This window comes from Ceraceosorus guamensis, assembly GCF_003144195.1.
Source record: "Ceraceosorus guamensis strain MCA 4658 unplaced genomic scaffold IE81scaffold_4, whole genome shotgun sequence".
In the NCBI taxonomy this organism is placed as follows: Eukaryota; Fungi; Basidiomycota; class Exobasidiomycetes; order Ceraceosorales; family Ceraceosoraceae; genus Ceraceosorus; species Ceraceosorus guamensis.
The window spans coordinates 650046-674758 of record NW_020289999.1 but is presented as its reverse complement, the minus strand read 5'-3'; the positions used below and the strand labels follow the sequence as shown (position 1 = coordinate 674758).

The 24713-nt window shown below is 56.5% G+C and overlaps 6 protein-coding genes across 6 annotated transcripts; 2 read left to right on the top strand and 4 right to left on the bottom strand.

Annotated features, from left to right (window-relative positions):
* Positions 1-233: 233 nt before the first annotated feature.
* On the bottom strand, positions 234-3119 carry IE81DRAFT_320066 (hypothetical protein). Its single transcript, XM_025512911.1, has 2 exons — positions 1212-3119; positions 234-1120 (listed from the first exon to the last, which is right to left on the bottom strand). Exons 1-2 carry the CDS (start codon positions 2743-2745, stop codon positions 627-629), a joined length of 2028 nt encoding a protein of 675 aa, XP_025372925.1. The 5' UTR covers positions 2746-3119; the 3' UTR covers positions 234-626.
* A 2121-nt stretch (positions 3120-5240) lies between these two features.
* IE81DRAFT_320064 (PCI-domain-containing protein) lies at positions 5241-7682 on the top strand. Its single transcript, XM_025512910.1, has 10 exons — positions 5241-5469; positions 5561-5666; positions 5739-5817; positions 5888-6010; positions 6084-6321; positions 6402-6636; positions 6720-6876; positions 6953-7044; positions 7110-7243; positions 7314-7682. The coding sequence occupies exons 1-10, from the start codon at positions 5455-5457 to the stop codon at positions 7632-7634; spliced, it is 1500 nt and encodes a 499-aa protein (XP_025372924.1). The 5' UTR covers positions 5241-5454; the 3' UTR covers positions 7635-7682.
* Positions 7683-8329: 647 nt separating this feature from the next.
* IE81DRAFT_344655 (hypothetical protein) lies at positions 8330-11075 on the bottom strand (the record flags this gene model as incomplete). The annotated part of the gene is made up of 2 exons (XM_025515833.1): positions 8330-10626; positions 10892-11075. 2 exons carry the CDS (start codon positions 11073-11075, stop codon positions 8330-8332), a joined length of 2481 nt encoding a protein of 826 aa, XP_025372923.1.
* Positions 11076-12658: 1583 nt separating this feature from the next.
* Positions 12659-15939, bottom strand: IE81DRAFT_344654 (WD40 repeat-like protein; the record flags this gene model as incomplete). Its single annotated transcript, XM_025515832.1, has 13 exons — positions 12659-12753; positions 12849-13137; positions 13226-13388; positions 13461-13491; positions 13567-13969; positions 14065-14214; positions 14293-14499; positions 14580-14684; positions 14757-14876; positions 14960-15076; positions 15156-15343; positions 15426-15628; positions 15698-15939. 13 exons carry the CDS (start codon positions 15937-15939, stop codon positions 12659-12661), a joined length of 2313 nt encoding a protein of 770 aa, XP_025372922.1.
* A 1396-nt stretch (positions 15940-17335) lies between these two features.
* IE81DRAFT_344653 (hypothetical protein) lies at positions 17336-18502 on the top strand (the record flags this gene model as incomplete). Its single annotated transcript, XM_025515831.1, has 1 exon — positions 17336-18502. One exon carries the CDS (start codon positions 17336-17338, stop codon positions 18500-18502), a length of 1167 nt encoding a protein of 388 aa, XP_025372921.1.
* Positions 18503-18997: 495 nt separating this feature from the next.
* IE81DRAFT_285316 (hypothetical protein) lies at positions 18998-24703 on the bottom strand (the record flags this gene model as incomplete). Its single annotated transcript, XM_025511632.1, has 7 exons — positions 18998-19397; positions 19478-19824; positions 19891-20117; positions 20189-20313; positions 20383-20500; positions 20573-24431; positions 24599-24703. The coding sequence occupies 7 exons, from the start codon at positions 24701-24703 to the stop codon at positions 18998-19000; spliced, it is 5181 nt and encodes a 1726-aa protein (XP_025372920.1).
* Positions 24704-24713: the final 10 nt, after the last annotated feature.

Here is a 24713-nt window from a genome sequence, read left to right as displayed (position 1 = left end):
CCCCCTCTTTTTTTCCCCATCCAAAGTCAGTCATGTGTGACTCGCGAAGTCTGGAGAGCCTTCGGCCAAGCCTCTTCACCGCGCCGAACGTGCAGACTTATTTTCCGTGACCGGGGCAACACGTGTGTGGTCAGAAAGGGAAAGAGGAAAGACCTCACTCAACATCGTCTGCCCCCCTTCGTTCATTGACATCAGGACCAAATCGGGAGTCGCATCTCTGTTCGACTTTGCGTGTAATCTTAGAAATCCCCTTGTTTTCCCATCACTTTGGTACGTTACATACAACACGCAACACGATCGGCGTAGCTTGGGTGAGAAGCAAGTTCCACAGCGAAATTGGCAAGGGCCCACAAGTACGGGGGCCGATGCGGTAACGACAGTCAAGGTGTCTGATAAAGTGTTCCAGCGCACCATCATCGCGCCTCCCCGGTCGCCTGCATTCCCGGAGCGCAAACCCTTCATAATAGAAAGAGAATCGTACAATCTCGCTTCCCTGTTCTTTCCTTTCACCACCAGGTATTTGCCACAACTTTAAAAAGAGAGAGATGCACGGATTGATCGTACTTTGGTTTCAAGGCGTTGCAGTCGTGCTTGATCATGATCGAAGAGACTCGAGTCGGCCAAGCTTAGTCCTCTCGGTCCCTCTTGGTGGCGGCAGAGCTAGCGACTGCAGGGGTGGCAGCTGCATTCTTGTGGGAGGAAGCAGCGCCGTTGGTAGCGGAAGTGCCATTGGAGGCACGAGCAGCGCTACCATTTTGGGTCGAGGTCGCGCTTTCCGTTCCCACGCCGCGGGGATGGAGACCCGTATCCCTGAGCCTCGAGACTGCGGTATCAGCATTTGAAGAGCCCTGAGCCTGACCAGTAGTACCTCTCGGCACAAAGCTGGAAGTGGCACTGGTACCTGCACTCGTCGTGGCTGCGCGAGCAGCTGCTCCCGCGCTGGTGGATGCGCCTCCAGCCGAGCCTTGTTCGGGCTTGACGTGGATCAGTCCCTTCAGCCAGCCATTTTCGGTTCGCAAGCGGCTGTTCTCTTGCTCGAGGTCTGCAAGACGAGTGCGCAAATCTCGCGAAGTAGCCTCGAGAGCCGCCTCGCGCTGCTTCTTCTTGACGCGAAACCGAGCTACGGATGTGCGAGACGATGCCATCAATCAGCAAGAAGCCAAAGCCTCTATGCAAGCCATATTCGTGCACACCATGGCGCCCTCACTCACCGCTCGCGGCCGTGTTGCGGCGGCGCTTGTCTTCCTCAATGGCGAGCCTATTCGCCTCGGCATCAGCTTCGGGATTGCCGGTGTCGATGAGCTGCAATGGAGGAATGTCGTCCCTCTCAGCGGCACGAGCATCAGCGTCCGCGGAGCTGTCAGCTTGCTCGCGAGCATTGTCGGAGCTATCGCCTTGTCCGCTGTCCGGGCTAGTGCGAGCCTTCTTCTTTCTCGAGATCGCTTGACGTTCTCCGTCGCCAAGGCCGTTGGAGCCTTCGTCGGCAGAGCCGTGAGCGTTGCCGGTGTGTCGACCTTGGAATGATGACTGTCGACCGACTGCACCAAGAGGACCGGGGCCATGGCCTGCACCATTTGGCAAACCATGGAACTCTGGAGCATGCGGTGTCCCAGCACCGTTTCCGCTTGGCTGCCAGCCAGGAATAGGCGGGAAAGGGTTCGAAATACCATTCGGAGCATGCGAGGTATCAATGTTCAGCGAACCGTTTCGCGAGAATTGGCCGTTCTCGTGGTGCTGGTGCTGCGGTTGTTGCAGCTGGGACAACGCTGCCTGAACTTGGGGATTGCTGAGCTGGCCGAGTAGAGTGGTGACCTGAGCTGATGCAGGTTGGCCGCTACCACCATTGATGGAGCTCAGCGCTTGCTGGAGAGCGAGCAGCGTATTAAGGTCGACGTTGCCAGGCAAGGGTGGCTGCGGCTGAGATGGCCTGCCTTGAGGTTGTCCCACTTGACCCGGTAGCTGCGAAAGGTGCTGAGGCTGCTGTTGGTACAGCAGGGCTTGCAACGGATTTGAAGTGCTGCCCGCACCATTCCAGAATGGATTGTTGACTGGAAAAGGGTTCTGAAGTTGTGCTTGCAGCTGGGCCGCGAACTGGGCCTGAGAGATGCTAGGGCTCGGAACGTTGTGCGCATGAAGCTCTGAAGGTCTCCGAGCGTGCTGTTGATGACTGGGTGCGGGAGCGCCCAACGCGCCGCCGAAGTAAGTCTGCTGCTGGGTGATCAATGGCGTCGGAGGTGCTGTGTTTGGCTGGCTGGCGCGGTGCTGGTCGTGAGTGCCATTGATCTGCTGTGAATTATGTTGATGATGACGCTCTTCTTCAGCACGCCTCTCGTTCGCCTCTCTTTGACGCTGAAAGAGAGCAGCTTCCGTCTCGCGGTTCTCGGCGCGAGCCTGAGCGCGCTTGCGATCGGCTTCGTCGGCCTCCCGACCAGCGTCGAGATCGCCATCTTTGTCCTTGTCCTTGTCATCATCGGCAAGCAAGGCGTGACCTGTCGGACCATCGAAACTGAAGTTGGCATTGGTCCACAGAGCCAGCTGATCTGCAAAGGTGCCTTGCCCAAGCAGACCATCGTCTGCATTGGCGCCGGGCGCAGATTCACCGAAAGATTCCAAGCCCGTGAGCAACGAGTCATGTCGACTGTTCAAGGCGGATGAACCAGCACCTCCTGCGTTCGGAGAGTTGCCAGGAGGACTGGCGAACTGATTCAGTCCGAACAAGAAGCTGTTGGGATCCTCGAATGGCATGGCTGATGTCGTGTGGGTTCGAGGATGATGCTAAAATCAGAATGTCGAAATGTTGCCGAGGGCAACCCCTTCGAGGTGGAGCGACAACAGCGGCTCTGTGTTTGTTCGAGTCGCCTTGGGGTGTGGTGGCGAGCGATAGCAACTACTACGACGGCACCGAGTGGCTAGTCGCTGCTATCAATGTTGTCCTAACAACTAGCTGATGTGAATGTATGGTACGGGAAACGCCCAGATTGCTCGTGAAGTGTGCGAGAAGCTTGGTTGGACCAAGTCACAAATCTTTTGCGATCAAAGCCTCTGACACTTTGACTCACGAGCCGTCAATCACGCCTTACGGTATGCGCGAGCCCTGCGCCTCCGAGCGCGAAATGGCGAGAGGTCGGGTGCGTGCGCTCGCTGCTGATGCACATATGCTGCTACAGCTATATGCCCGCGTCGCCCTTGCTGACACCGCGCACACGCCGCGCTCGATCAGCATGTACCGTCCGTGTCCGGACTGGTCTCACCGGTGCTGCTGCAGTCTTGAGTCTGAGTGCTGCGTGCTCTTGCGCTGCATGCTGTTCGAGCGCAATTTCCGCGCCCACTGCGACGTCACCCGTCATGCACTTGGTTTCGCGCGTGCGGCGTCTTGCTGCATGGTTTGGCCTCCTCTATAGCTCCTCTCCTAGCAGCCGGCTTGCAATTTGAATCAAAATAATTCAACGACGCGAATTTGAACTGAATCGCAGCAAGCTTTCCTACCCTTTCTGAAGCTTTGTTCCTATGCAGGGCATCACAAAATGGGTCTCAATGTCATTTGAATTGGCACAACTCTTCATTGAGTTTGATTGTCTGTGAATTCTAGTCAGAGTGAAAGTTTTGAGTCTGATGGGAGGCTGCTTATAGTCACAGTCAAGGGTGCGTAAGCGGGGGGCGTCTACAGGACAAGGCAATCGAAGATTCTAATCGTGAATTTTCTATTTCTTGTTTGAGTGACCGCTCAAGCGCATGAAGCGAGCTGGCAAGGTCAGATTGAATCGAATGTAAGCGAGCTCGAAGGGTTGTAAAGTGGGGAGCGGTGAGTAAAAGCTGACGAGGCTACTGCTTGCGTGCAGGAAACGGTCTGTTTAGCTTCCTTCGGGTTGATCCGCACGCAGCAGCTCTCATGCCCAACAGACTTCTTCGCCCTTCCCACGGGCCGCAGCATGCTTTGGCACTCAGCCACTATCAAGCCGGTCGAAATCCCAATCCCGGTTGTGATTATCCCCGGCCGGACTATAGCGTGCACCTTCACATCACCAGGAGTCACCAGTGCGGTACTGCTCGTACCGTAGCACAGCACCGGCATGATCTCTGCATCTCGCCCGCATAGAAGCTCGCAAAGGCAGATTGATTGTCATTTGATTCCCATTCTGCTCGAACATGCAGCAAGGGACCCTCGATTACTACTGCATCCAATCAAGATCTAGAGTCGAAGCGCGCCTCAATATTGAATCGTACGCTGGGCTCAGAAGAGCAAGGAGTCGAAGATGGCAGCAGATGTCGAGTTCACGAGTCACGTCGCATTTCACCTTGGTAGCATTCAATTCTTGATTGTGGAGACGCTCGTAGACACGAGAACAAACGAGATTCACCATCGTGGTCAGCCGATATGAGCCAGGCTCGAATGTTCAACGTTCTCATGACCTCTCATGAACATGATGTTCGAATTAAGGCCCGACCCGCGAAGAGGAGACAGCTGCGCTGCTGACCTTGCATTCGCTGAGGCCGCAGTGGTTACCAAGGCCAGATGCTGACCCACAAATCGAGGGTGAAGACGTCACTGAAGCATGAGTGGTCGAGCAGTGAGCACGATGACTCGTGACTTCCGTAGCTGCTTCCTCACCCGTCTCTAGAGTCATATGTCGCAAATCGCGCTACGCAACGTGGGCCAGCTCACGACATGAGGGACACAAGCTTAGCTTGCGATCCTGGCTATGGGGGTGCATGAGCCGAGCGTGCCCGTCGGCTCATTGCGATTGTGAGCGGTGCGTGTCCGCCTCTGCGTGAGACCTTACTGTGACTGTGCTCGCACCTGAACGTATCGCCATGGGGTTCACATTTGGCTGGTGGGATTCTCTACATCGTGAGAAGTCAGGCGCGAGTCAGAGTCGTGTGTGTGGGTGGTATTCGTATCGTGCGGCAAGATTGGATGGGTTCTTCACGCATGTGATTCCGGATCGTACCGGTGCTGACCGGCAACGGCTCGCATCTTGCATGACTGGACAGCGCAACGGTACAGTCAGAGTCGTCAGTCGCGAGTCGTGAGTCTGGAGTTGCTGATGCTTGTCAGGCGACCTCAAAGCAGCACGTGGCTGATCTGCACAGTCAAGAGTCAAGAGTCAAGAGTCAAAAGTGCGCACGGACGTGACATCTAGACACGTGACGTCAAAGGCCATCGAGATGCGAGCTGTGGAGATCCGTGCATGATGCTGATCAGAAAGTCGTGGCGGTCACGATGAACAGCCCCTGCAGCAGATTCACCATGTCCATTCGAGTACTTGGGACGATCGACAGAGACTCATCAGTCCAGATCTAAATCAGCGCTGCATTTTGGGTTTGCGCTCGGCGCGTGCATTCAGCTTCACACCCTCGTGTGTACACGGTCGCGAGGCAGCAAGCTGTTGTTGCAAATTGGTCGGGCGGCCCCTGTTCCTCTGCACGGATCTCTAAGGCCGCTCAAGATCGAACATGTCGGACGATGAGGTGCGTTTGTGATCCGAAGGGGACAGCGCGATGCGGGATTGGGCCCAGGCAGCTGACGATCTGCAACTGATTGACACACGCATACACGCAGTTTCTGATGGATGATGCGGCGGATGAGGATTACGATTTTGATTACGAGGAGGACGATGGGGATGCCGGAGATGCTGACATCGAGAACTTGTACTACAACGCCAAAGGTGAGCGACATTCCCCTCTTTGTCAGTGGCTACGAGCAGAAGTCGCTAAATTTGCGGACTTATCGCCCACAGGCAAGAAGGAGGACGATCCGGAAGGCGCTTTGGCAGACTTTCGAAAGGTCGTAGAACAGGAAGGCACACCTGGCGACTGGTGCGCACAGTGCTCGATTGCTTGCTCGCCGATCACGGTCTGCTCACAAACTACCTGCTCTTCATCTCAGGGGCTTCAAAGCGTTGAAGCAGTCTACCAAGCTAAATTTCAGGCGAGGAAAGCATGCGAATGCGCTCAAAACGTACGAAGAGCTGCTGGGCTACACCAGATCAGCGGTAACAAGGAATTACTCGTAGGTGATGCGTGCTTTGATCCTACGTTGTCTGTGCAGCGCGCTCAACTCTCTTGACGCTACTTCCCGACAGCGAGAAGAGTATCAACAACATCTTGGACTACGTCTCTGCTGCTGCGGGAGAAGGTCACGGCTCAGCTATTTCTCACAGCAACGAGGGGTCAACGCTCGACCTGGCTACCATGGAACGCTTCTACAGTACCACGAAGACAGCTTTAGAGAGCGCAAAGAATGAGCGACTGAGCATCAAAACGGACCTGAAATTGGCTCGACTGTGGCTCGCGAGGAAGGAATGGGGCAGACTTGCAAAGGTGTGTAAGCCTCCAATCGGAGAAGCTCGACTAGAGGTAACTGCGGCACCTGACACATAGTGATCTTGCCCCCATTGTAGATTCTCAAAGATCTACGAGCTCACTGTGAAGAGCAGTCTGGCGAAGGCGATGGTAGCAGAGCAACTGTGTTGCTCGAAGTCTTCTCGCTAGAAATTTTGATGTACGACGAGATGCGTGATTTCAAGAAGCTCAAGGAGACGTACGATGCGACGTTGAGCGTGCGCAGTGCTATTCCACATCCCAGGATCATGGGCGTTATTCGAGAATGCGGCGGCAAGATGCACATGGCCGAGAGTGAGTGCTCAGACTCATTGACTGGCAGACCTGGAGTGTCACTCAGACACGGCATGTTTGGCACATCTCCCTCCCTTTAACAGAGCGCTGGAAAGATGCGCAGATGGACTTCTTCCAGTCATTCTTGTCGTATGATGAGGCTGGTAGCCCTCAGCGAATCACTGTTCTAAAATACCTGGTTCTCGCGCACATGCTCATGGGTTCAGACATCAATCCGTTCGACAGTCAGGAAACCAAGCCGTAAGTGACGACTCGATCTTATAGGCCTAGGCGATGGCCTGCGCTGGCATTGAGAGCTCGGAGCCCGCGCACGTAGATACAAAAACGACCCTCAAATCGTCGCCATGACCAATTTGGTGGCGGCTTACCAGCGCAGAGAAGTGCATGAAGCAGAGAAGATTTTGAGGGGTGCGTCGACACATGATCTGCTTTGTGCGCGCCCACTTGGCTGACATATATCAAGACCCTTTCAGAGAATCGGGCCACCATCATGGACGATCCATTCATCAGAGCTCATATCGACGAAGTGCTCAAGGGTCTGCGAACCCAGTATCTCATCGACTTGATCCAATCGTATACGCGTGTGGAGCTTAGTTTCCTAGCGAGGGTGAGTTGCAAGGTTTCTCCGTCTCGACTCTGCAGAATCTCATCGCATCCGCTGCGCCTCTTGACTGCAGCATCTGAACATCACCACCGCGGCAGTCGAAGAGCTGCTCATGGTACTCATTCTAGATGGTCGCATTGCAGGACGCATCGATGCGGTGCAATCCAGGCTCATCATCCATCCCAAGGATGATGCGGGGGCGGGGGCGGGAGGAGGCAAGACGCTGGCTGGCAGGCGGTACGACGCTTTGCACAAGTGGGTGCAGGAAATCGATAGGCTTGGAGAGTCCATCGAGGAGAAGCACGCCATGCATGGTTCGGGACCTGGTGCAGGCATGGCACAGCCGATGGGCGGCATGAGCGGTCTGGGTCGAGCCTGGGCTCAACAGATGTGAACTCGCGTCGACTTTTCGTTCCGTGTACTACTAGCAAGCGCCCCCCCCCCCCGCCCCGCTCTCTTTCCATCAATTGCAATACACACACACTTCGTCCAGCCATGCTTCGAATGGCCTGTTTGCAGCATCTTCGACGCGCGCTAGGCACAGACAACGATCGGAATTTAGCGCTGGCGTGAAGCAGACAACATCTGGCAAAGCTGCGGGGCGACAAGAATGGGGGATGGCATAGATGTATTCGAGTATGTTTGGTTTGTGCATGGGCGAGACGAAAGGTGCTGGAAGACGAAAGAAGTTCCAAAAGAAGGAAAGGGGGGTGAAAGGAAAGAGAAAACGCCGAAAGATGCGACTGGATTCAGTCCTTGGGAGGTCGGCGGGGAGCGAGGCTGAAGTAGAGCCAAGATATTACGCGAGAGGGTGAGCCCGAAAGAGTTGTTGCTCGCTGAGAGTCTGGGTGGAGAAGAGACCGAACTTGCATCGAGACCGAGAGCGAAGTCGTGAGATGTGAGACGGACGAGTCGTGATTTTGCGAGAGGCGACGTATCGGAAAGAAGCAGGAGGCTCGGTGGATCTGATCGATCCTTTTCGTTGGAGTTCACGTGGGTGACGAGACAGAGAAGGGGGGGTACTGCGGTCAGGATGAATGGAGCTGCTCCGCTCAACGGAAGCGTGTGGAATTTGCACAATTTCGACGACTATGCGCCGACGGCAGTCAACGGGGCAGCAAGATTGTCTGAGGTCGTGAGATTGTCCGGCACATTGTTGGCAGCGGACACGGGGGCGGCAGGCGGCGATGAGACCTGAGAAGACACATTGGTGGCTGTAGACGCGATTCGACGGCCTACCAGGGTGAAGCCATCGTCCGGCTGAGCATCGCCATTGGGCTCATTGGACTGTTCCGTCTTCGCAGTCGAGTTGGCCCCAGAAGCAGCCTTGTGTTGTTGCTTCTTTTCTGCTTTGCTACTTTTGCTCTTCTGAGTCTTCTCCTCCTCGTTCGCCTTGGAGGTCGCTTCGACGACCGGCGCGGACTCAGAGGGAGCTAACACAGGCTTTGGCGGCGCAGGTGCAGAGAGCACAGCAGAGAAGTTGAACTTCGCTGCTCCTGATCCGTTCGGTGCTGAAGGAGAGGCTGCTTGCGGCTGCTGAGGATTGGGTGAGAATGGCAGGGCCGGGAAGTCGTTGGCGCTTGGCAACTTCTGAGCAGTAGGCTTCTTGGGTGGTCCAGCTGAACCATTCGCTCGAGAGCCCGTCCCTGCATTCGCTTTGCCATTGGCACCGGTCTTTTGGCCATTGACACCAGCCTTGGGACCCGTCGGTCGCGTAGGCGGTGTTGCTGCTGCGCCAGCAGAGGGTCCAGCGGTGGCTTCAGAACTCGTCGCCGCATCATCACCGACTGTTCCGTTGGCGATCCCGTTCGGCTTTGTGGGCGGCTTCTTGACCTGGGGACCGCTAGGCACGTTGACCAGTGTTGGTGATGAAGCCGCTGCAATGGGCGGGGTAGGCAAGCTTGAGGTAGATGGACTCACTCGCGCATGTTTTGGCATTTTGGCAGCAGGAGCCGCCTGCGGCGCAAGGGAGGGCTGTCCAAGTTGCGCCTCCGCGACTCGAGCATCGGTCCCATCTGGGAGGATGTGCGGGAACTGGCACTTGTCACCGTATCTGCACCTTCCCTGAGGGAAAAAGGTGCACGGTGGCCGACCTTCGCGGAAGCTTCGAGGTGCGCCGAACGGGCCTCCGCCCCTTCGAGGCTTGCTACGGTAGTTGGACGGACCGGCAGCAAAATGTCCATGAACGCCAGTAGGGATTCCGTTCGCATCCACCATCGGCGCAGCGTGACCGGAAGGCTGGAAAGGCACGGCGTGAGAATGCAAAAACGAGTTGAAAGACTGGCGGCGGTGCAGCGGACGACCCTGTGCATCTGCTTGAGGTGCTGGCGACTCGTCGCCGCCTGTAGGGGGGCTGCTTGCGGTGGGTGCGTCGGTACTGTCTGCATTCTGAGGTGCGCTTGGAGGTGTCGCATCGCCGGCATTGGCGGCTACCGCTGGGGCTGGGCTCGAAGCGACGGCTTCCGAGATCTGCGCCCCTTCCGCAGGAGCCGTCGGGAGGTCGCGATTCTCCTGCTGAGTGTCCTCTTGAGCAAGGACCGGCCCAACCGCGTCTGCCTCACCAGTAGGCGCTCCATTTGAGACGATGGTTTGGAGCTGCACAGGAACTGGCACCCCTCCAGGAGGAAAGTGCAGATGATGAGCGCCTGGTGGAGCAGGGTAGAAGCCAGGCTGCGGGTAGCCGGGGTAGCCGTACGGCATGGGTTGTTGGTAGTAAAGACCATGTTGCTCTGCCTCGCCGGGCGTGATCCCAGCGGGAAGAGCAGAGGGCGAGAGGGGTCCAGGGGCCAAATGCGGAGGAATCATAGGTTGACCAACGCTCATAGGAATGTCTACGGGGTGTGCGAATGCGCACCGATCCCCGTAGCGGCAGTTTGGGAAGTTGCGGCATGGGATGCTGCGAGCAATGTCGGGAGGGGGCAAGTTGGCAGAGGAGTCTTTACGACCGTGTTGGCCATCCGGCTTTCCATTGCCCGCGAGGTGAACAGGCTGCCCAGCTCCCGGTGGGGCACGGAAGGGACCCGCCGGATGTCCATAGAACGGACCATAGTGAGCAACTGGTCCATCAGCGTAGAAGCCATGAGGTGGCTGGTGCGCGCCAGGAGGAGCGCCATAGGGTCCCATCTCGTGGTAGGGAAGGGGAGGCTGCGGAACAAAATTGCCATGCTGCTGCGCATACATCCCTGGCATGGCATTCACGTAACTGATGGCACCGTTGGGTAGCTGCTGCCCGCCATGAATGTCTACAGGGTATGAGTCCTGCACCTCTTCGTGATGGGCTTCGGTAGGCGCCGCTCCCGACCCTTCCGTAGGCCCAAAAAGGAGAGCACTGATCTCGGCATGATCCTTGCCATGCCCTTGCTCAACAGCCTGAGCGCGATCGGCACCTGTGAGTGGTAGAAGGGAGGCCACAGGCATCAGTGCATTGCGTTTCGTGGCGCAAAGCTTGGCATGCTGTTTGGAGTTCAGAAGCTGCTTCATGCCCAGGAGTCCTTGCGAGACCAGACTGGAGCTGCTCAGACCTTCGACCGCAGATGGCTTCCCCTCCGACGCACGGGCACGCAGTGCTTAGTTGGACGAGCTTGCGCCTTCACTGCTCGGCGTCGCTTTCTGCAAAAATACTCTGCGGGAGCCGGGGTCCGGCAGACTCACCTTTGGCAAGAAGCTCCTTTACAACCTCGACGTGACCTGCCCTCGCGGCCAAAGCGAGCGCTCCTAGTCCCTCCTCGTTCCTCGCCTCAACAAGCTCCACAATTTGTTCCTTGTGCTGATCGAGTGCGGTGCGAAGTGCTTCCACATCGCCCTCTCGGCTAGCACGAAGAATGAGTGAGCTCATATCGTCGGCGCGGTCGGTTCAAGCCTTATAAAGACAGCGCGGCGATGGTTTGAATGGTCGCCAGCGCTGCTTGTATCGTGTGAAGAGGCAAAGTAACCTCTTTGTCTGTGCAAGTCGGTAGGATACGGCAGGAGGCTGGCGGCAGGGATCTTTGGCGGTTGGAGGTCGAAATGCTGGACGGCTAGCAGGGACGTGAGGCGAGCTATCGGCGGGTTGGGCAAGAGACGAGATGGGCCGGGTGAGACAGTGCGAGGATTGGGAGGGCTGCGTATGAGGTGATAGTACGAATGTAGAGGCAGTCGAGAATTCTGCGTCACGAAAGCTGAGCACCCGACTGCAATCGTGAATCAAATCCCAAGTCGACACCAAAGTGCGCAACGGTTTGCATGCGTGCCGGGCGAGTCCATGCGCCAGACTCGCACAGAAAAAAAAAAGCCGTCACGCGCGCGCGCGAAGATTGATGAAGCGCCGCGCCTACGCCGCTTCATTTCGCCTCTCTCCTCTGCATGGCGTGGGGGAAGCAGGCTCAAGTTCGAGCGTGCAGAACTCGCCTGGCCACTCGTGACTGTGACTGCAGTTCATCATGTATGGCTACTCAAGTCACAGTCTCCAGCACACCCGTGACTCCCAATCAAGTTGCATGTCTACAAACACGCATCGTCAAAGCAACTGAGGTCGGACTTTCGTTCCCGTATCTACGCCTCCCTGGAGTTGAGCCGACTCATCAGGCTATTCATGTCATTATTTCCCTCAATCATATGTGCCTCTTTCGCGCAGCAGCAGCGACTCTGCGACCGGCCCGCATACCATGCTCCCTCTCTTTGAACGCCCGCAGCGCCTACGACACCCCAAACGACAACTGAGGCTCTTAATTCTGTCTCTATACATATAGCTGCGATGAACATATATATACGCTGCTGCAACCGCGTCAATAAAAAGAAGAACTTCTTCGAGGGCGCGTGCACGCGCGCGCGCCGCGCGCGACATCATCAGCTATATAGAAAAATTTTTGGGCTGCGCAGCGCGGTCACGCCGCGGTGCGCCCGCGCGCGCGCGCCCATCACTTCTGCATGCATCAACTGATGCTTGTGTTCATCCGTGCGAGTCATCAAGACCATCCATGCCATGCAGCATATACATGCTGGCAGCGAGCACGGGTCGTCAAGGCATACAGATGCGCGAACGGCCCGCCACGCCGTCGCTATGATAGTCTGTCAATCGAGGTAGGTACAGTGCGAGCTAGCAGCCACGTCCTGCTTGCAACGCCCTGACCTAGTCATGGTACTCTCTCGGCTCCCACCGACTCTCGTATGGATAGGGCATGCGGTGCAGCGCGCTGCGTCGCGCAGGAGAGGCACCTTTTGCCTTGAGGTGCTCGGTCGACGGCCGGTGATGTCCAACGGCCATGTCGCGAACAAATGCAGGACTCCAATCAGCTAAGGATGATGAATGAGAGAGGATCAGAGTGCGATACGGTACAGCAGAATGCCAGAATGCAGGGAGAGACGTCGACAGGAGAATGTAGAAAACGTGAATGGCCATGTGCCCAAAAGTGGCGCATCAAAGCTGCCAGGGCAATGTCTCTATTCGCGCATTGCTTCGAGGCGAGTCTGTTCGACAGCGTCTTCAAAGCCAAGGCCGTTCGTGCCAAACGCTTTCCATTCGTGCTTCGCGATACCTGAGGGTGTAGAGCGTCAAGGTGATTTAACAGGTCAGCCAGCAGCCATCTGACATAGTCAAATCGATGAGGCAGGAACACTTGTCCAAACTCACTTCCGCCCGAAGGTTCCCAGCTAGTGGACATCAAGCTAGGCTCGCTGGAGTGCCAGCTCACATCGCGAACTGTGCTTCCGCCACCGGTGCTGCCCCAGCCCATTCCGTGGCTCTGGTGACGTCCCGCAGAGTTTTGCCTTCGCTCTTGCAGTTCGGACTGCCCCAGCACGGGCTCTGATGGATCGGCAGCCAGTGGTCCTTCCCCCCGGACAGAATGGGTTGAGCGGTGCATGGGCACACTTAGATTTCGATCGAGCACCTGAACCACTCGACCGTCCAACGACCAAATCTAGAGGTGACAGGGTCGCAGCAATATGCGTGGGGTCAGCAGTGATCGAAGCTGATGAGTGAAAGCTTAGATTCTCCACCACACTAACATGAATCCTGCCATCCGCGCTTCCTGAATAGATGTACTGCTGGCCAGTGGTAGCGCTCGGGGAGAAATGACATCGGATCAGGGTGTGCAAGACACTATGACCTCTATACGTCATGATCGATCTATCATTTGGACGTCGCTGATGTCGTGGTTTCTTGTAGGTCCTGCATTCCAGGATATACGTGATAAGCATGCGACACGGGCCACTACAAGCGAGAGGCAAGCAAAATACTTACATATTGCGATAGTCCCAATTGCTGACGCCGACTAGCGAATGTCACATTAAAAACAAGTCGGTCAGCATGTTCTGCTGTACAAGCCTCAGACCGCCGAAATACTGACCGTCGTAGTTGGATACTGGGTCTGAATCAAAGTCGGAACTGCTAGACATATGTCTGAGGTCCCAGAGCTTCACGCTTTGGTCTTTGCCGTTGGAAATGCAATACCTTCCATCGCCCTTCGGACTGACATAGGTGATGCCCTCGGTATGACCAGGCAAGACACCAGCAGGTTTCCCGCCAGAAAGTGATCGTCGGTCCCACACTTTGACAAACGAATCGTCGCTGCCGCTGATGAGGACGTTGCTGCTTCCCGCGTCCGCAAATGCGACGGCGTTAACATCATCATAGTGAGCTTGAATGCGCAGTACTCGCTTGCGAGCTTCTATGTCGAATACGCTGATAGATCCCTGATTGGCTCCAGCGACGATCTCTCTCGAGTCGCCGCTAAAGCGAATGGACCAGATCTGCGCACGGGTGGAGGATTGCGCATCAGCGGAGATCCGATGCGAGAGCCTTCGAGAGCAACTGCGGCTCGAGAAGTCAAGACACATGGACGCACTCCGTCTCTGCGATATCTCACCCCTGCATCATCGTCTCCTCCGCTGAAGTCGAGCAGCACCTGCTTGTCGGACTGGCTGCCGGACTGCTGTTCGTCCACTCGTGTAGGCACCAGGTAGACGAATGGTGTAATAGACGAGTAGATCATCCACTGTAGCAGGAGGACCTGGAGCGCGTCAGCGAAAAAAGACTCGTGCCGCAGACGTCTACTGCAGAAGATCACACTCACCGCATTGTTGGGAGACAGGTGCGCATCAGTGATGGTCCACTGACCTGCACGTCCATTGATGGTCTTGATGACTTTCAAGCTCGTCTCGTGCGTCTCTTCATATGTTCGACCTCTCCAACCGCCACCGCCACCGCCACCTGTGCTGGTAACCGCGCGAGCATGTTTCTGAGGTGCTACCGAAGTGTCGTAGATGTGCACTTTGAAATCCTGATTCAGAGAGTACAAGGAACATAAGCGGCCAGAACAAGCCTGAAAAGTGGTCTGATACCGCTGACAGAACCGCTCACTTGATCGCATGTGTAGAAGAAGCTACTGTCATCAGAGTACTGTCCACAGTACACCCGGGCAGGATACTTTGCCACTTCCGTGCCATTTGTGTTTGGGACGTGTCTCTGAGGAGGCAGCAAGCATATTAGTCATCTGCTTGTACTGCTGCGACGTATGGTACTCAGTACAAGGCTCACGCTCAAATCTGACTTCGTGACGGGCTTCCTTGCAGCGTTACGGGCGTGCACCTTGCTTGCTAGGTTGCAAGAGGGATGAAAAGCGCTACGGAGATCGGGATTGAAGGATCTCGCAGTGGGCTAAGAAGTGAGGTGTGAAGCGGGTGTGTAGGCTCGTCAGACTGCAAGATGAAGCATGCATGCCAGCGTGCGAAATGACTCACACGCGAAAATGCCCCGCTCCTGGCAAGCTCCTGCCCATCTTCTATTGGCTCCTCGCATTTAGTCCAGAGTTCTCCTGGTCTTGGTCTTCGTGCGCGGGCGCCGTACGGGTAGTAATCCTGCAGCAGAAGACAGGAGCAACATTGTCAGTCTCGGTGCATGTTGCAGATGTCGCAAGATCTGGCGGCAGCAACTCACGTCATCGTCATCTTCTTCTTCTTCGTCGTCATCGTCGTCACGAGCAAACGCAGCGCCTCTTCGTCTGCCAGACATCGCACCAGCCAAGAGCTGCAAAAGGCTGCCTCTTCCGATCGGGTTCGTGGCTGCGCCTGCTGTTCCAGCCTGAGTGGCCGCATTCCGACGAGCCGAGAGCATGGCGAGTAACTCTGATGTGAGGGGCAGTCAAGCCAGACATGAGCTGCATACTCGCAAGAGGCGCAGTCAAAGTCAAGGGACTGCTTGACTCACCATTGAGGTCGATGGTCGTTGTGTGCTCTGCATCTTGGCCCTCGCCTGCTCCTGCGGACCCCTCACCCGCTTCTGCACTTTGCATCTCGAGATCATCCTCGCTACTGCCCTCCTCCTCGTCATCGTCATCGTCATCGTTGCCATCATCATCACCCTCGCCACCTTGAAGCTGTTCCATTAGCGCGCCTTCCTCTTCAGAATTCCTACAGGTTGAGAAAGCAAGAGTGCCTTCAGATTTGCTCGACGCGACTTCGGAGCCTACGCGGACTCACAAAGCAAGCTCATACTCGCTATCTTCTTCAAGCTCTTCCAGTCCCTCCTCGCCGTCCAAATACTCCTCGTCATCATCTCCTTCTTCTTCTTCTTCTTCGTCCTCATCCGACATCTCATCCAAGGCTTGAAATTCTTCCACCATCTCCTCAAGCACACCATTCATAGCTGCCAAATCCTCCTCTCTCTGTGTCCTCGCATCTCCTGCACTTCCTCTGGTCGACTCGTCCGCCTCATTATCCATCTTGTTGTAGCGCGATGAGGAAGTCCGACGCTCCACCCCGAGCTAGAACGTCTGGCCACACAACACCTATGTAGGTGAGCTGCAGATGTGCGAACGTGCCTTTTGAGCAGGATCAAAGCGCTTCGAGCTACCAGACCGCAGTGGGTGACTGATGAGTTGTGGAGGATGCCAGCCTGTGACTTGCCGGGCGAGAGTCCTGTAGTCGTGGCGCACCTGAGAGCGAAATGCGATGCTGGTATGTCATAAAGAGAGGCGAATAAGAGTCAAGGTGGCTCAAGGTGGTGCCGATCCGACTTGATCGGTTGTACTGTAGCGGTAGGGGGGGGGAGACCACAACCCTCTCTCCTCGCACCTCCGATTAGCGCTCGAATCACATATGCTGACAACGACGCTCACCTCTATCGCCTGCACGGCCACACCCTGCATAAGCCCACGCACGGCAATCCGGCTCGTGATCGAATTGAATGGCGGGAATCGTGAGTCGCGCAGTCACGAGTGGAGGTTCGCCCGCGCGTTCTCAGATCAGCATGCACCTGCTGCTGCATGCCTGCGCCTCTGATGCTGCGCGCTGCCATTGTGATTGCAACGTCCGCGGCACATCGGCACTCCATCCGACTCACACTCGTGGCGCTTCGCCTTCTATCGTACTCATCAGACTTGCACCAGGCACTCTCAAGTCACGAATCTACTCGTCTCGTGACTACTGACTCAAGACCACTATACTGACTGGCGACTTGTGAATAAAGCCTTCGCAATTTGCACCAGCGCCTCTTGATCGATCTGCGCACCGCACCGTGTTCCTATCAGTCACGAAGCGTCTCGGCACCAGTCACGTGACTCACTACACATGTATTGATGGCGGGTGCGGCGCCTACTGTGCATCTACGGTATGCACATGTCCGCACGCGCTAAGCACCAACACCTCTTTCTGGCGTGCAGGTGATGCTCAGCTTACCGGTGCTAATGACGCTAGCTGATCAGTGTCGGCACATGTGACTCGTGACTGGAGCACACACACACGCTTTCATTCGTGATTGAAGAGATCCAAGCTCCGAACGCGAGCAATTTCGCACGCACAGGAGTTTGCTCAACTTTGACCCATCATTGTGAAAGAGGCTGGTATTCGTCGGTCTAACCCATCAATCACGAATCGTGAACGGCGTGGGAGAGAAAGACACAGGTACGTAGCGATTGTGCCTGTGCTTGCGCGCGAACATCCAGCATTCGTCTACATCTACATGCGGCCCGCCAGGCTTGATTCACATTGTAGCAAGCGAAGCCACGCATGGATCGCTGCTCTTGTACTGACTTCCGTCACGAGTAGAGAGGCTGTCATCAGCTTTGAGCTCTCGAACCAACGAGCGCCGTGCCACAATCACGAGGATGCTCGATCAAGATGGACGCATCCTTCCAGCCACCTTTGCGTCGCAAGCTGATTCTCGCCTTTGACATGTTCTCAGCCAGAGGAGGCACGCTGAGCAATGTGCCTCTTGTAGATCTGGCCGGATCATCCGAAGGTCCCGCGGCTCATATCGAGGGCTATCAAGGTTCCCTGGTGGACGCGAGCAACACGTTTCATTTCTACAAGGTCCTATACGATAAGCAACACCTGCTGCACCACATCCTCAGACAGAGCGAGCAAGAGGCGCGTGCGAATCATTTGCACGTGCTCTTCGACTACAGCATCACCGATACCGGCCCACAACGTCTGCTGAACAATGGCGATCCGAAAAAAGTCTGGTTCTGGCGAAGTTGGTATTGCAGCTACTCAGAAGGGTGGAGACATGCATCGCACCTGATCGGACTCGAGCCTAGACGACCGAGATCCGACGAGATCGTCAGCGCAAGTCCTTCTCTATATTCGCTGCACTTGCAAGCCGTCTCTTTATGCAATGCGAGCGGCATTCTTTGCAATAATCCTCAAGTGCTCAGCAACTTTCCTAGCGGATCGACTTTGCAGACCTTTCATCGCGAGCCGTGCGCTCCGGCACTGGCCGACCCGGGATGGCTCCACTTTGCTACTTTGCTTCGTTTGTCGCGTCCCTTGGCCGAAGCCTTGCGCACCGTTGGACCAGACTTGGAGCATACCGTTTGCAGATTGATGTCTTTCAGCATCATAATCGCCATGTATAGTCTGGATGACCAAGACAAGTACGCGCGGTTATTAGGTGGACAGCTGCGTCTACGTTCGCAAGAACAGGTGATTGGTCTAGCCCAAGCCGACTGCGGATATCTGCCCTTGGCGCATACTCGAGCTTCTTCGCATCGTCTTGCGCAGACGGACGAGATGGTAATCGTAGTCGGAGGAAGTTTCAATGTGAGCGGGACCAACGACCCCAATTCCATCTCGCTCAAGCACATCATCGACGTCAACAACAGCAAGTCGTCCGAGTTCAGCAAGAGGCTCTACAGCGTGTCGCCGGAAATCATGGCAGGCAGCATATTCGGTTGCTTTCATCGTGTTTGGCACACATACACTGCTCATCGAGGTCCTTGGCCTGCTTTTCTGCCATTGTACAATGAGCTCGCCGAGCGCTCTCCTATCTGCGATATCGCCTCCTAATTCCTCAACGCAGAGCCTTCCTTCCGCAGCTCCGAGTTTGGGGAAATGAGAGACCCGACTGGTCGAGCTTGGACACACCCGACCTTCGCAAGTGTCGATGCCCCCCAACTACGCGCTTGACGGCGTCCGACCTCAACCGAACCCATGTGCAGGGTAGTTGTCAGGCCAGATCACGCACATCCGCAAGATGGCCTCTCACCAACAAAGCGTCACCGGCCTTCTGTTGATTGACATGCATCGCAAAAGCGCGTTTCAAGTCGCAGAGTCGCAACTAGACGACCTCAGAAGACCGACCGCTGTAGAGAGTCTCGTCGCAAGTAGCCCGTCAGCTCACCTGCTGCAAACGGCTGTCAGAAGCCGCGATATACCGGGCTATGCGGCGGCATGCAACACCAGACACAGTGGGGGCATTGGATTACGGTTCTTTTGCAAGGATACATATGATGGTGATGGCGGAGGCGGTGGTGCTCGCCTCGATATCGATCCGATGTCATGCTACGAGAAGCTGAAAATGGATTTGGGCCGCTCATGAATGCTTGGCGTGTCGACTTCCGGAATGCGAAGATCTTCTTGCGATCCGTAAAGGTTGGTCTTCGCTTTGGCAGGAGGGCACTTGACGAGCGAGATGCTCGACGAGGCATCGGCATATGCTAGCAGGTGCTTGTGTGGATGGAAGGTCAAGGCGCTCTGTGCTGGCGTGAAGAGCGACGAAGCGCGAGAGGCTGCTGCATTCGCCGTTCCGGGAACTGTGCCGCCAGCGCTGCCCCCAACTCCACCCGTAGAGAATGTACGCACAAGAGGGGCCGCCCTTGGCATTGGTGACAGCGAATCAAGACGAGACAAAATCACTTGATGGGGTGTGGTACCCGCCCGAGTGACACGCGGTGCCGACGCGCTGCGGTCAAGGTCAAGCCGGACATTCGCATGAGCAGAGGGTCCATTCGCCGAGCAACCAGACGCATCACGACTACTCACGCAGCGTATACCTGTGCGCGCTCATGCACCGCCACACACGACAATTTGCCACCCAACGCATTGCTGACGTTGGCTTGAGAGATGGAGGCGCGGCTGCGAATATCCCACAGCCTCACTTGTCCATCGATGCTCGCGGACAGTAGTTCGCGGTTGCCGCGACGCTGAAGCTGCACTTTCTGGATCCACGAATGGTGTTCATCCCAAAGCCGCACCAGGCTCGCCTCTGGAGGATTTCTTCTGTCGTATACGCCCACAGTCCCGTCACCAAACCCGGCGATGAAGATGTGACCGACGTCATACTCTGAGCTCAGGCTCGTGACGTTCGAAGTCGCTCTGGTCGGGATGTCCTGGTGGGACAAAGCGTCCGTCAGGTTCTGCTACTAATGCGCTTTCAGGGTCCAAGGGCCACTCACGCAAACGCAAAGCTCTCGGTGCGCGTCCCAAACGCGGACGACGCCGCTGTCGCCCGCCGCGAGCAAGTGCCCGGTGACTTGCTGCCAATCAATGATCAGGCCACTAGGGCGACTCGACCGGGTCATGTCAGGCAGCGCTCGGAAAGTAGTGACCAACTTTGGCCCAACGTCGTCGACACCGGAGGGCTGCGCATCGTAGTCAGAGTACAGTCGAACATCGCCTTCCGCTGCGATTTCGAGCGCTGTGGTTAGTGGCAGCGCACTTGAACCAGAGGTCCTGGTGACCGGACAGACTCACCGGATCCAACCAAGAGAAGCGTGTCGACTGCCTCGTTCACAAAGCTCAGTGAAGTGATGTTGGTCTTTTCGGGATTACCATTCTTGAACCGTGTCAACAGCCGTTGCTCCTCCCAGTCCCACACCCTGAAGTGATCCAAGTTGCTGCTCAGCGATGAGACTGAATGCCTTTCGACGTGGGCCGTCCCTACTCACGAGATTGTGTCTTGCTCGCTCGCTGCAACAAGGTGCGATTCGACCTCATGCATCAACATCAAGTATGGAGATGAGCCATTGCGAAGGGTCCCCGCGCTTTCAGTCCATGGCGTGTTACCTGCGAGAATCGGACGCTGTGCTGTGAGCAAAGCGCTGCAAGTCCTAGACTCTGCTTGCCTACGCTACTCACTGGCATGCTCTGTCTCCGCTGAAGCCTCCCTGATGATGCGTTCGTTGCGCTGCCGCTTCCACGTTTGCACATTGTATTTGACGCTCCCCGGCTCCTCTGCCTCCGCCGACTTCATCTGCGGCTCGGTGTAGTACTCGCTGCACCACGCAAAGAGGCGGCTCTTGAGTGGCAACACTTCTCTGAGTCCGCCCAAGTGAGCGCCTCCGGGGCTGGATGATGCAGAGCTGTGCTCCGACGGAGGCCCATCGTGTCCATGCCGGGGTATTGATGGGCTATGCATGGGCGTGTTGCCAGCAGAATTAGCGGCGGCGGCGGCCAGTTCTGGTCCAAGATGTTCGCGATCGTGAAATCGCTGCAGGTCAGCTGCGATCAACGCTGCTAATGCGCTTGCAACACGAGCCTCTTCCTGCTCAGATGGCGGTTGGTAGACACGGGCTCGCGCCTCGTTTGTCCCCGCCCCTGAGAGCCGCTCGGCGAGTGGTGAATTCGCGCCGCCTCCAGGAGTGATCGTTCCACTTCGACGAGCCTGCGCGCGAGCAATTGCAGCCAAACTCTCAGCGCTCGACGTACGATGGGCAAGTGCAGCAAGGGCGCTAGTAGAGGCGGACAGGTGTGGTGTTCCAGGACTTCGTGGTGTCTCCGGTGTTGTAGGCGTCGCCACTCGCCTGGCGCTACTGTAAGGTGAAACATAGCGGGCGACGTTGAAATTTGGCGCAGGCACACGAGGCGTGTGGACTGGCGAAGGGGCGCCCGAACTCGCGCCCCAAGCACTATTTTGGCCAGGCGTGCGGGCGCCTGAGGGCTCCTCCTCTGGTGACCCGGTAGGTGAAGATGGCCGCGAATATCCCAATGTAGCGATAGCTTTGACCGTTTGGGCTAAGCTCGGTGTCCTCCGTGCATGGGGTCTATGGCTTCGTGAAAGGCCGTTGAGACTGGCGTGGCCCAGAGATTGCAAAGCACTACTTGCTGAGGAGCTTGCGCCAAATGAAAGATGCCCAACATCGTCCGCCGCCTTTCTGGGAGTGTACGAGAAATATCCTTCTGCTGTACCCGAAGCCTGCGGCGTTTTCAGCCGTTGGGTCGTCTCGCTCGGAGCGGGACCGAAGCGCAGCGTCGTGTTCTCAGCTGCTCGGCCCACGCCGCTCTCACGCATGAGCGCCACGACGTAGTCCAGGACTGTGCACGCGAGGCTGGCAACCTCCGGATAAGCATCAGCGCTGAGCTCTAGCAGAGCAGTGAAGACGGTGGAATATGACGGTATATTCTCGATGTCGCTCTCATGCAATGCATACTGCGGCGGCAGCTTGTCCACGACTCTGCGCAACACCGCCTCATCCTCCTCGGCCTCCGTCTTAGCCGAGTCTGGCAAAGAAGATGCTGAGTCGGAATATGGACTCTTGAGAAAGTGGGTCGAGTGTCTCGCAGAGGCTTTCCTTGAATTTCTGCGCTCCTCGCGCTCATAGTAGAGGAATGCGGAGAGCACAAAAAATCCTTGATATTCGCGCACTAGAGCGCTGAGCGAAATCACCAGCTCTTTCCGTACCATCGGGCTGCAGTCGCCCCGAGTGACCAGCATGGTCACAGCCACACCTACTTCCATGGCTCTTTGCACGTGCGGCGGCAGCCCAGTGTGCGTGCCCGTGCCCAGACAGCGCGGCCGCAATCCACCTGCTTTGCCCGATGCACCATGGGTGTGCGGCAGAGTGAGGGGATCCAGAGGATCGTAGCTTGAGCCGCTTGTGCCCAGAAGCGTTCCGAGGGCATAGAGGACCGCGGCACGGACCTCTGGCGCTACATCGGCCAGCATGCAGCAGAGCTTTCCCTGTGCATCTTGCGCGATTGCCAAAGCCTTTCCGGGAGAACTGTCGTCCCAAAGCTGCGCTAAGCAAAGCGCGCTCCACTGTCGCAGGAGGAAATCCTCGTCCGCCAGATGGTCTAAGCATGACGACAGCGTGTCTGTCTCTAGAGCTGCAGCCTGACCCGGAGCAAAGTCCTGACAAAAGACGGCGAGGATGAAGGCGCACATGGCGCGATGCTCCGACGGGTTTGGAATCGGCAATGCTGCGGCACCTGCTGAAGTAGATCCCGCATTGCCAGCGCTACTTGAGGGGGCTGGTACGAGCACACTGGCAAAATAGCCGAAGCCCTGGTCGCGCAAGAGGTCATTCTGACAGCTCCTGTCGACTGCCAAAATCCTAGCCCATATGTAGATCAAGACTGGCTTGAGATCCGCAGCTGGTGACTGTAGAAGCTTGAGCACGTACGGAAAGATACCTATGCTTAGAGCCAGATTAACGGCCCAAGGACCCAAGTCAAGGAATTGAGAGAGCAGAATGAGCGCGCGCAGCCGATGCACCTGCGAGAGTAGCACCTGCAGAACAATGGGCAACTGATCCGGCGGATCTCGCTGCGGCCTGGCATCAGGATCGAGATCCTCGCCGCGGCTTGAGTCGGGAGAACCTGCCCTGGAGGCCCCCCGTAGAGGAGCAGCCGCACCCTGCGTCGCTGCATTTGCTGCTGCCAATCTCCCCGCAATGCGCCTCCTCCGTCCCTTGCGACTGACACCACCTTGCCCAAGCCAAACCTCAAAAGCTTTGAGCTGCTCGCTGAAAAAGGTCGAGTGGCGGTATTCGAAAGAAGCCAGATGCGGGGGCACTGGCGGGCCACCATTTGCAGCGTCGGCGTGCGCCTTTTCCTTTTCCAGCAGTGTTGGTAGCTGCGCCAGGCATTGATCGACAGCGAGGTCCCAACTATCCCAAAGCGGGTGATTGTGCGTTGGTGGCAGCTTTGGATGGCTCATGGGTGTGCAGTGGTAAAAGCGCATGATGCGCTCAGCGAGCAGAAAATTCCGCAGCAGCGCCGCAACCATCAGATCGTCTCGGAACAACCTCCGGAAGATAGCTCTAGGGAGGACAGTCCAAGCGATAGTGTCAGTGATTGCCGTGAAGATCCAATTGAGCTCGCCCAGAGGTGTCCTTCTATCTTGCAATCTGCCAGGGATATTCATGACCATGTTGACGTCCAGCCGGGATGGAAGGGGATTTTGCAAGACGAACCACCGCAGGCTAATCTCGATCGGCGATGTCAAGCAACAGGTGAAGAGGTCTGCGGGCAGATCCGGATTCATGGGCAGCACCTCATCAGGTGCGCAAGCCGCAAGATGTATGCTCTCTCTCAAAGGAAAGAATTGCGGCGGAGCGTCCCCGTATAGATCGCTCGGGTTCCCTTCAGCCCGATCTCTGTCCCTATCTCTGCCGCCCGCTGCCCTTTCCTCTTCTGCCTTGCGCTCTGCAAGCCGCTTGAAATTGACAACGATGTTTCCAGCAGAGCTCGCGTCCCAGACAAAGATGCAGGGGCTGCCCAGCCAGGTCTGCAGGTCGAAGAGGGTGACCGGAATGTACTGCGTGTACGCCTTGTTGAACACCCAGATCTCACCGCCCGGCGTGGGCTTTGGCACACCGAATCCGTTGTAGTAGAACAAGCATCGCTCATCTTTTGCAGTCCGTCGCAAAGAAGTGCAGAAGCGTTTTGTCTCTTCGACAATCGGATCCAGGTACTGCTTGTAGCGTGTCTTCATACTGAGGGTCTCGAACTGAGCCTGCAGATTCTTGCCCAGCGCAGGCAGTGCCTTTGAAACTTCTAAAGAGGAAGGATCCATCCAGCAGATCAGCTTGCTACAAGGGTTCGTCTTTGACACGTCCGGCGGGTCCACGCCAATGTTGAGGCACATGACCAAGGCTGCAGTCACCGTTCGCAACCTTTCCCGCATCCTCCAGTCGGGCGCGTCAGCTGAATTGCGGAGGCGTGGATTGCCGCCAGTCTGATGCCGTTTGTGATTCCAGTGTGTCATATATGGTGACTGAGGTTACGAAAGCCGCTGCATAGGTCAACATCGAGCAAAGCTGGTTTACGCTGAGCGGCGCGGAAAGCGCCGCAGCGTCGCAGGGTAGGGTGATTGGCTTTTGGCCACACCTTGCACTTTGCTTGTTCAAAACGCACACACCCGTTCAAGAGACGAGTACTCACCTCAAGAACCAGCCAGTCGTCCATCTCTGGTGCCAAAAGCTGACCATGGCGCTTGCCACTGGTGGTGGATAGGTCATCGCTTGCGCTTTCCAGCCCTTCAAGCATCCCATCATCG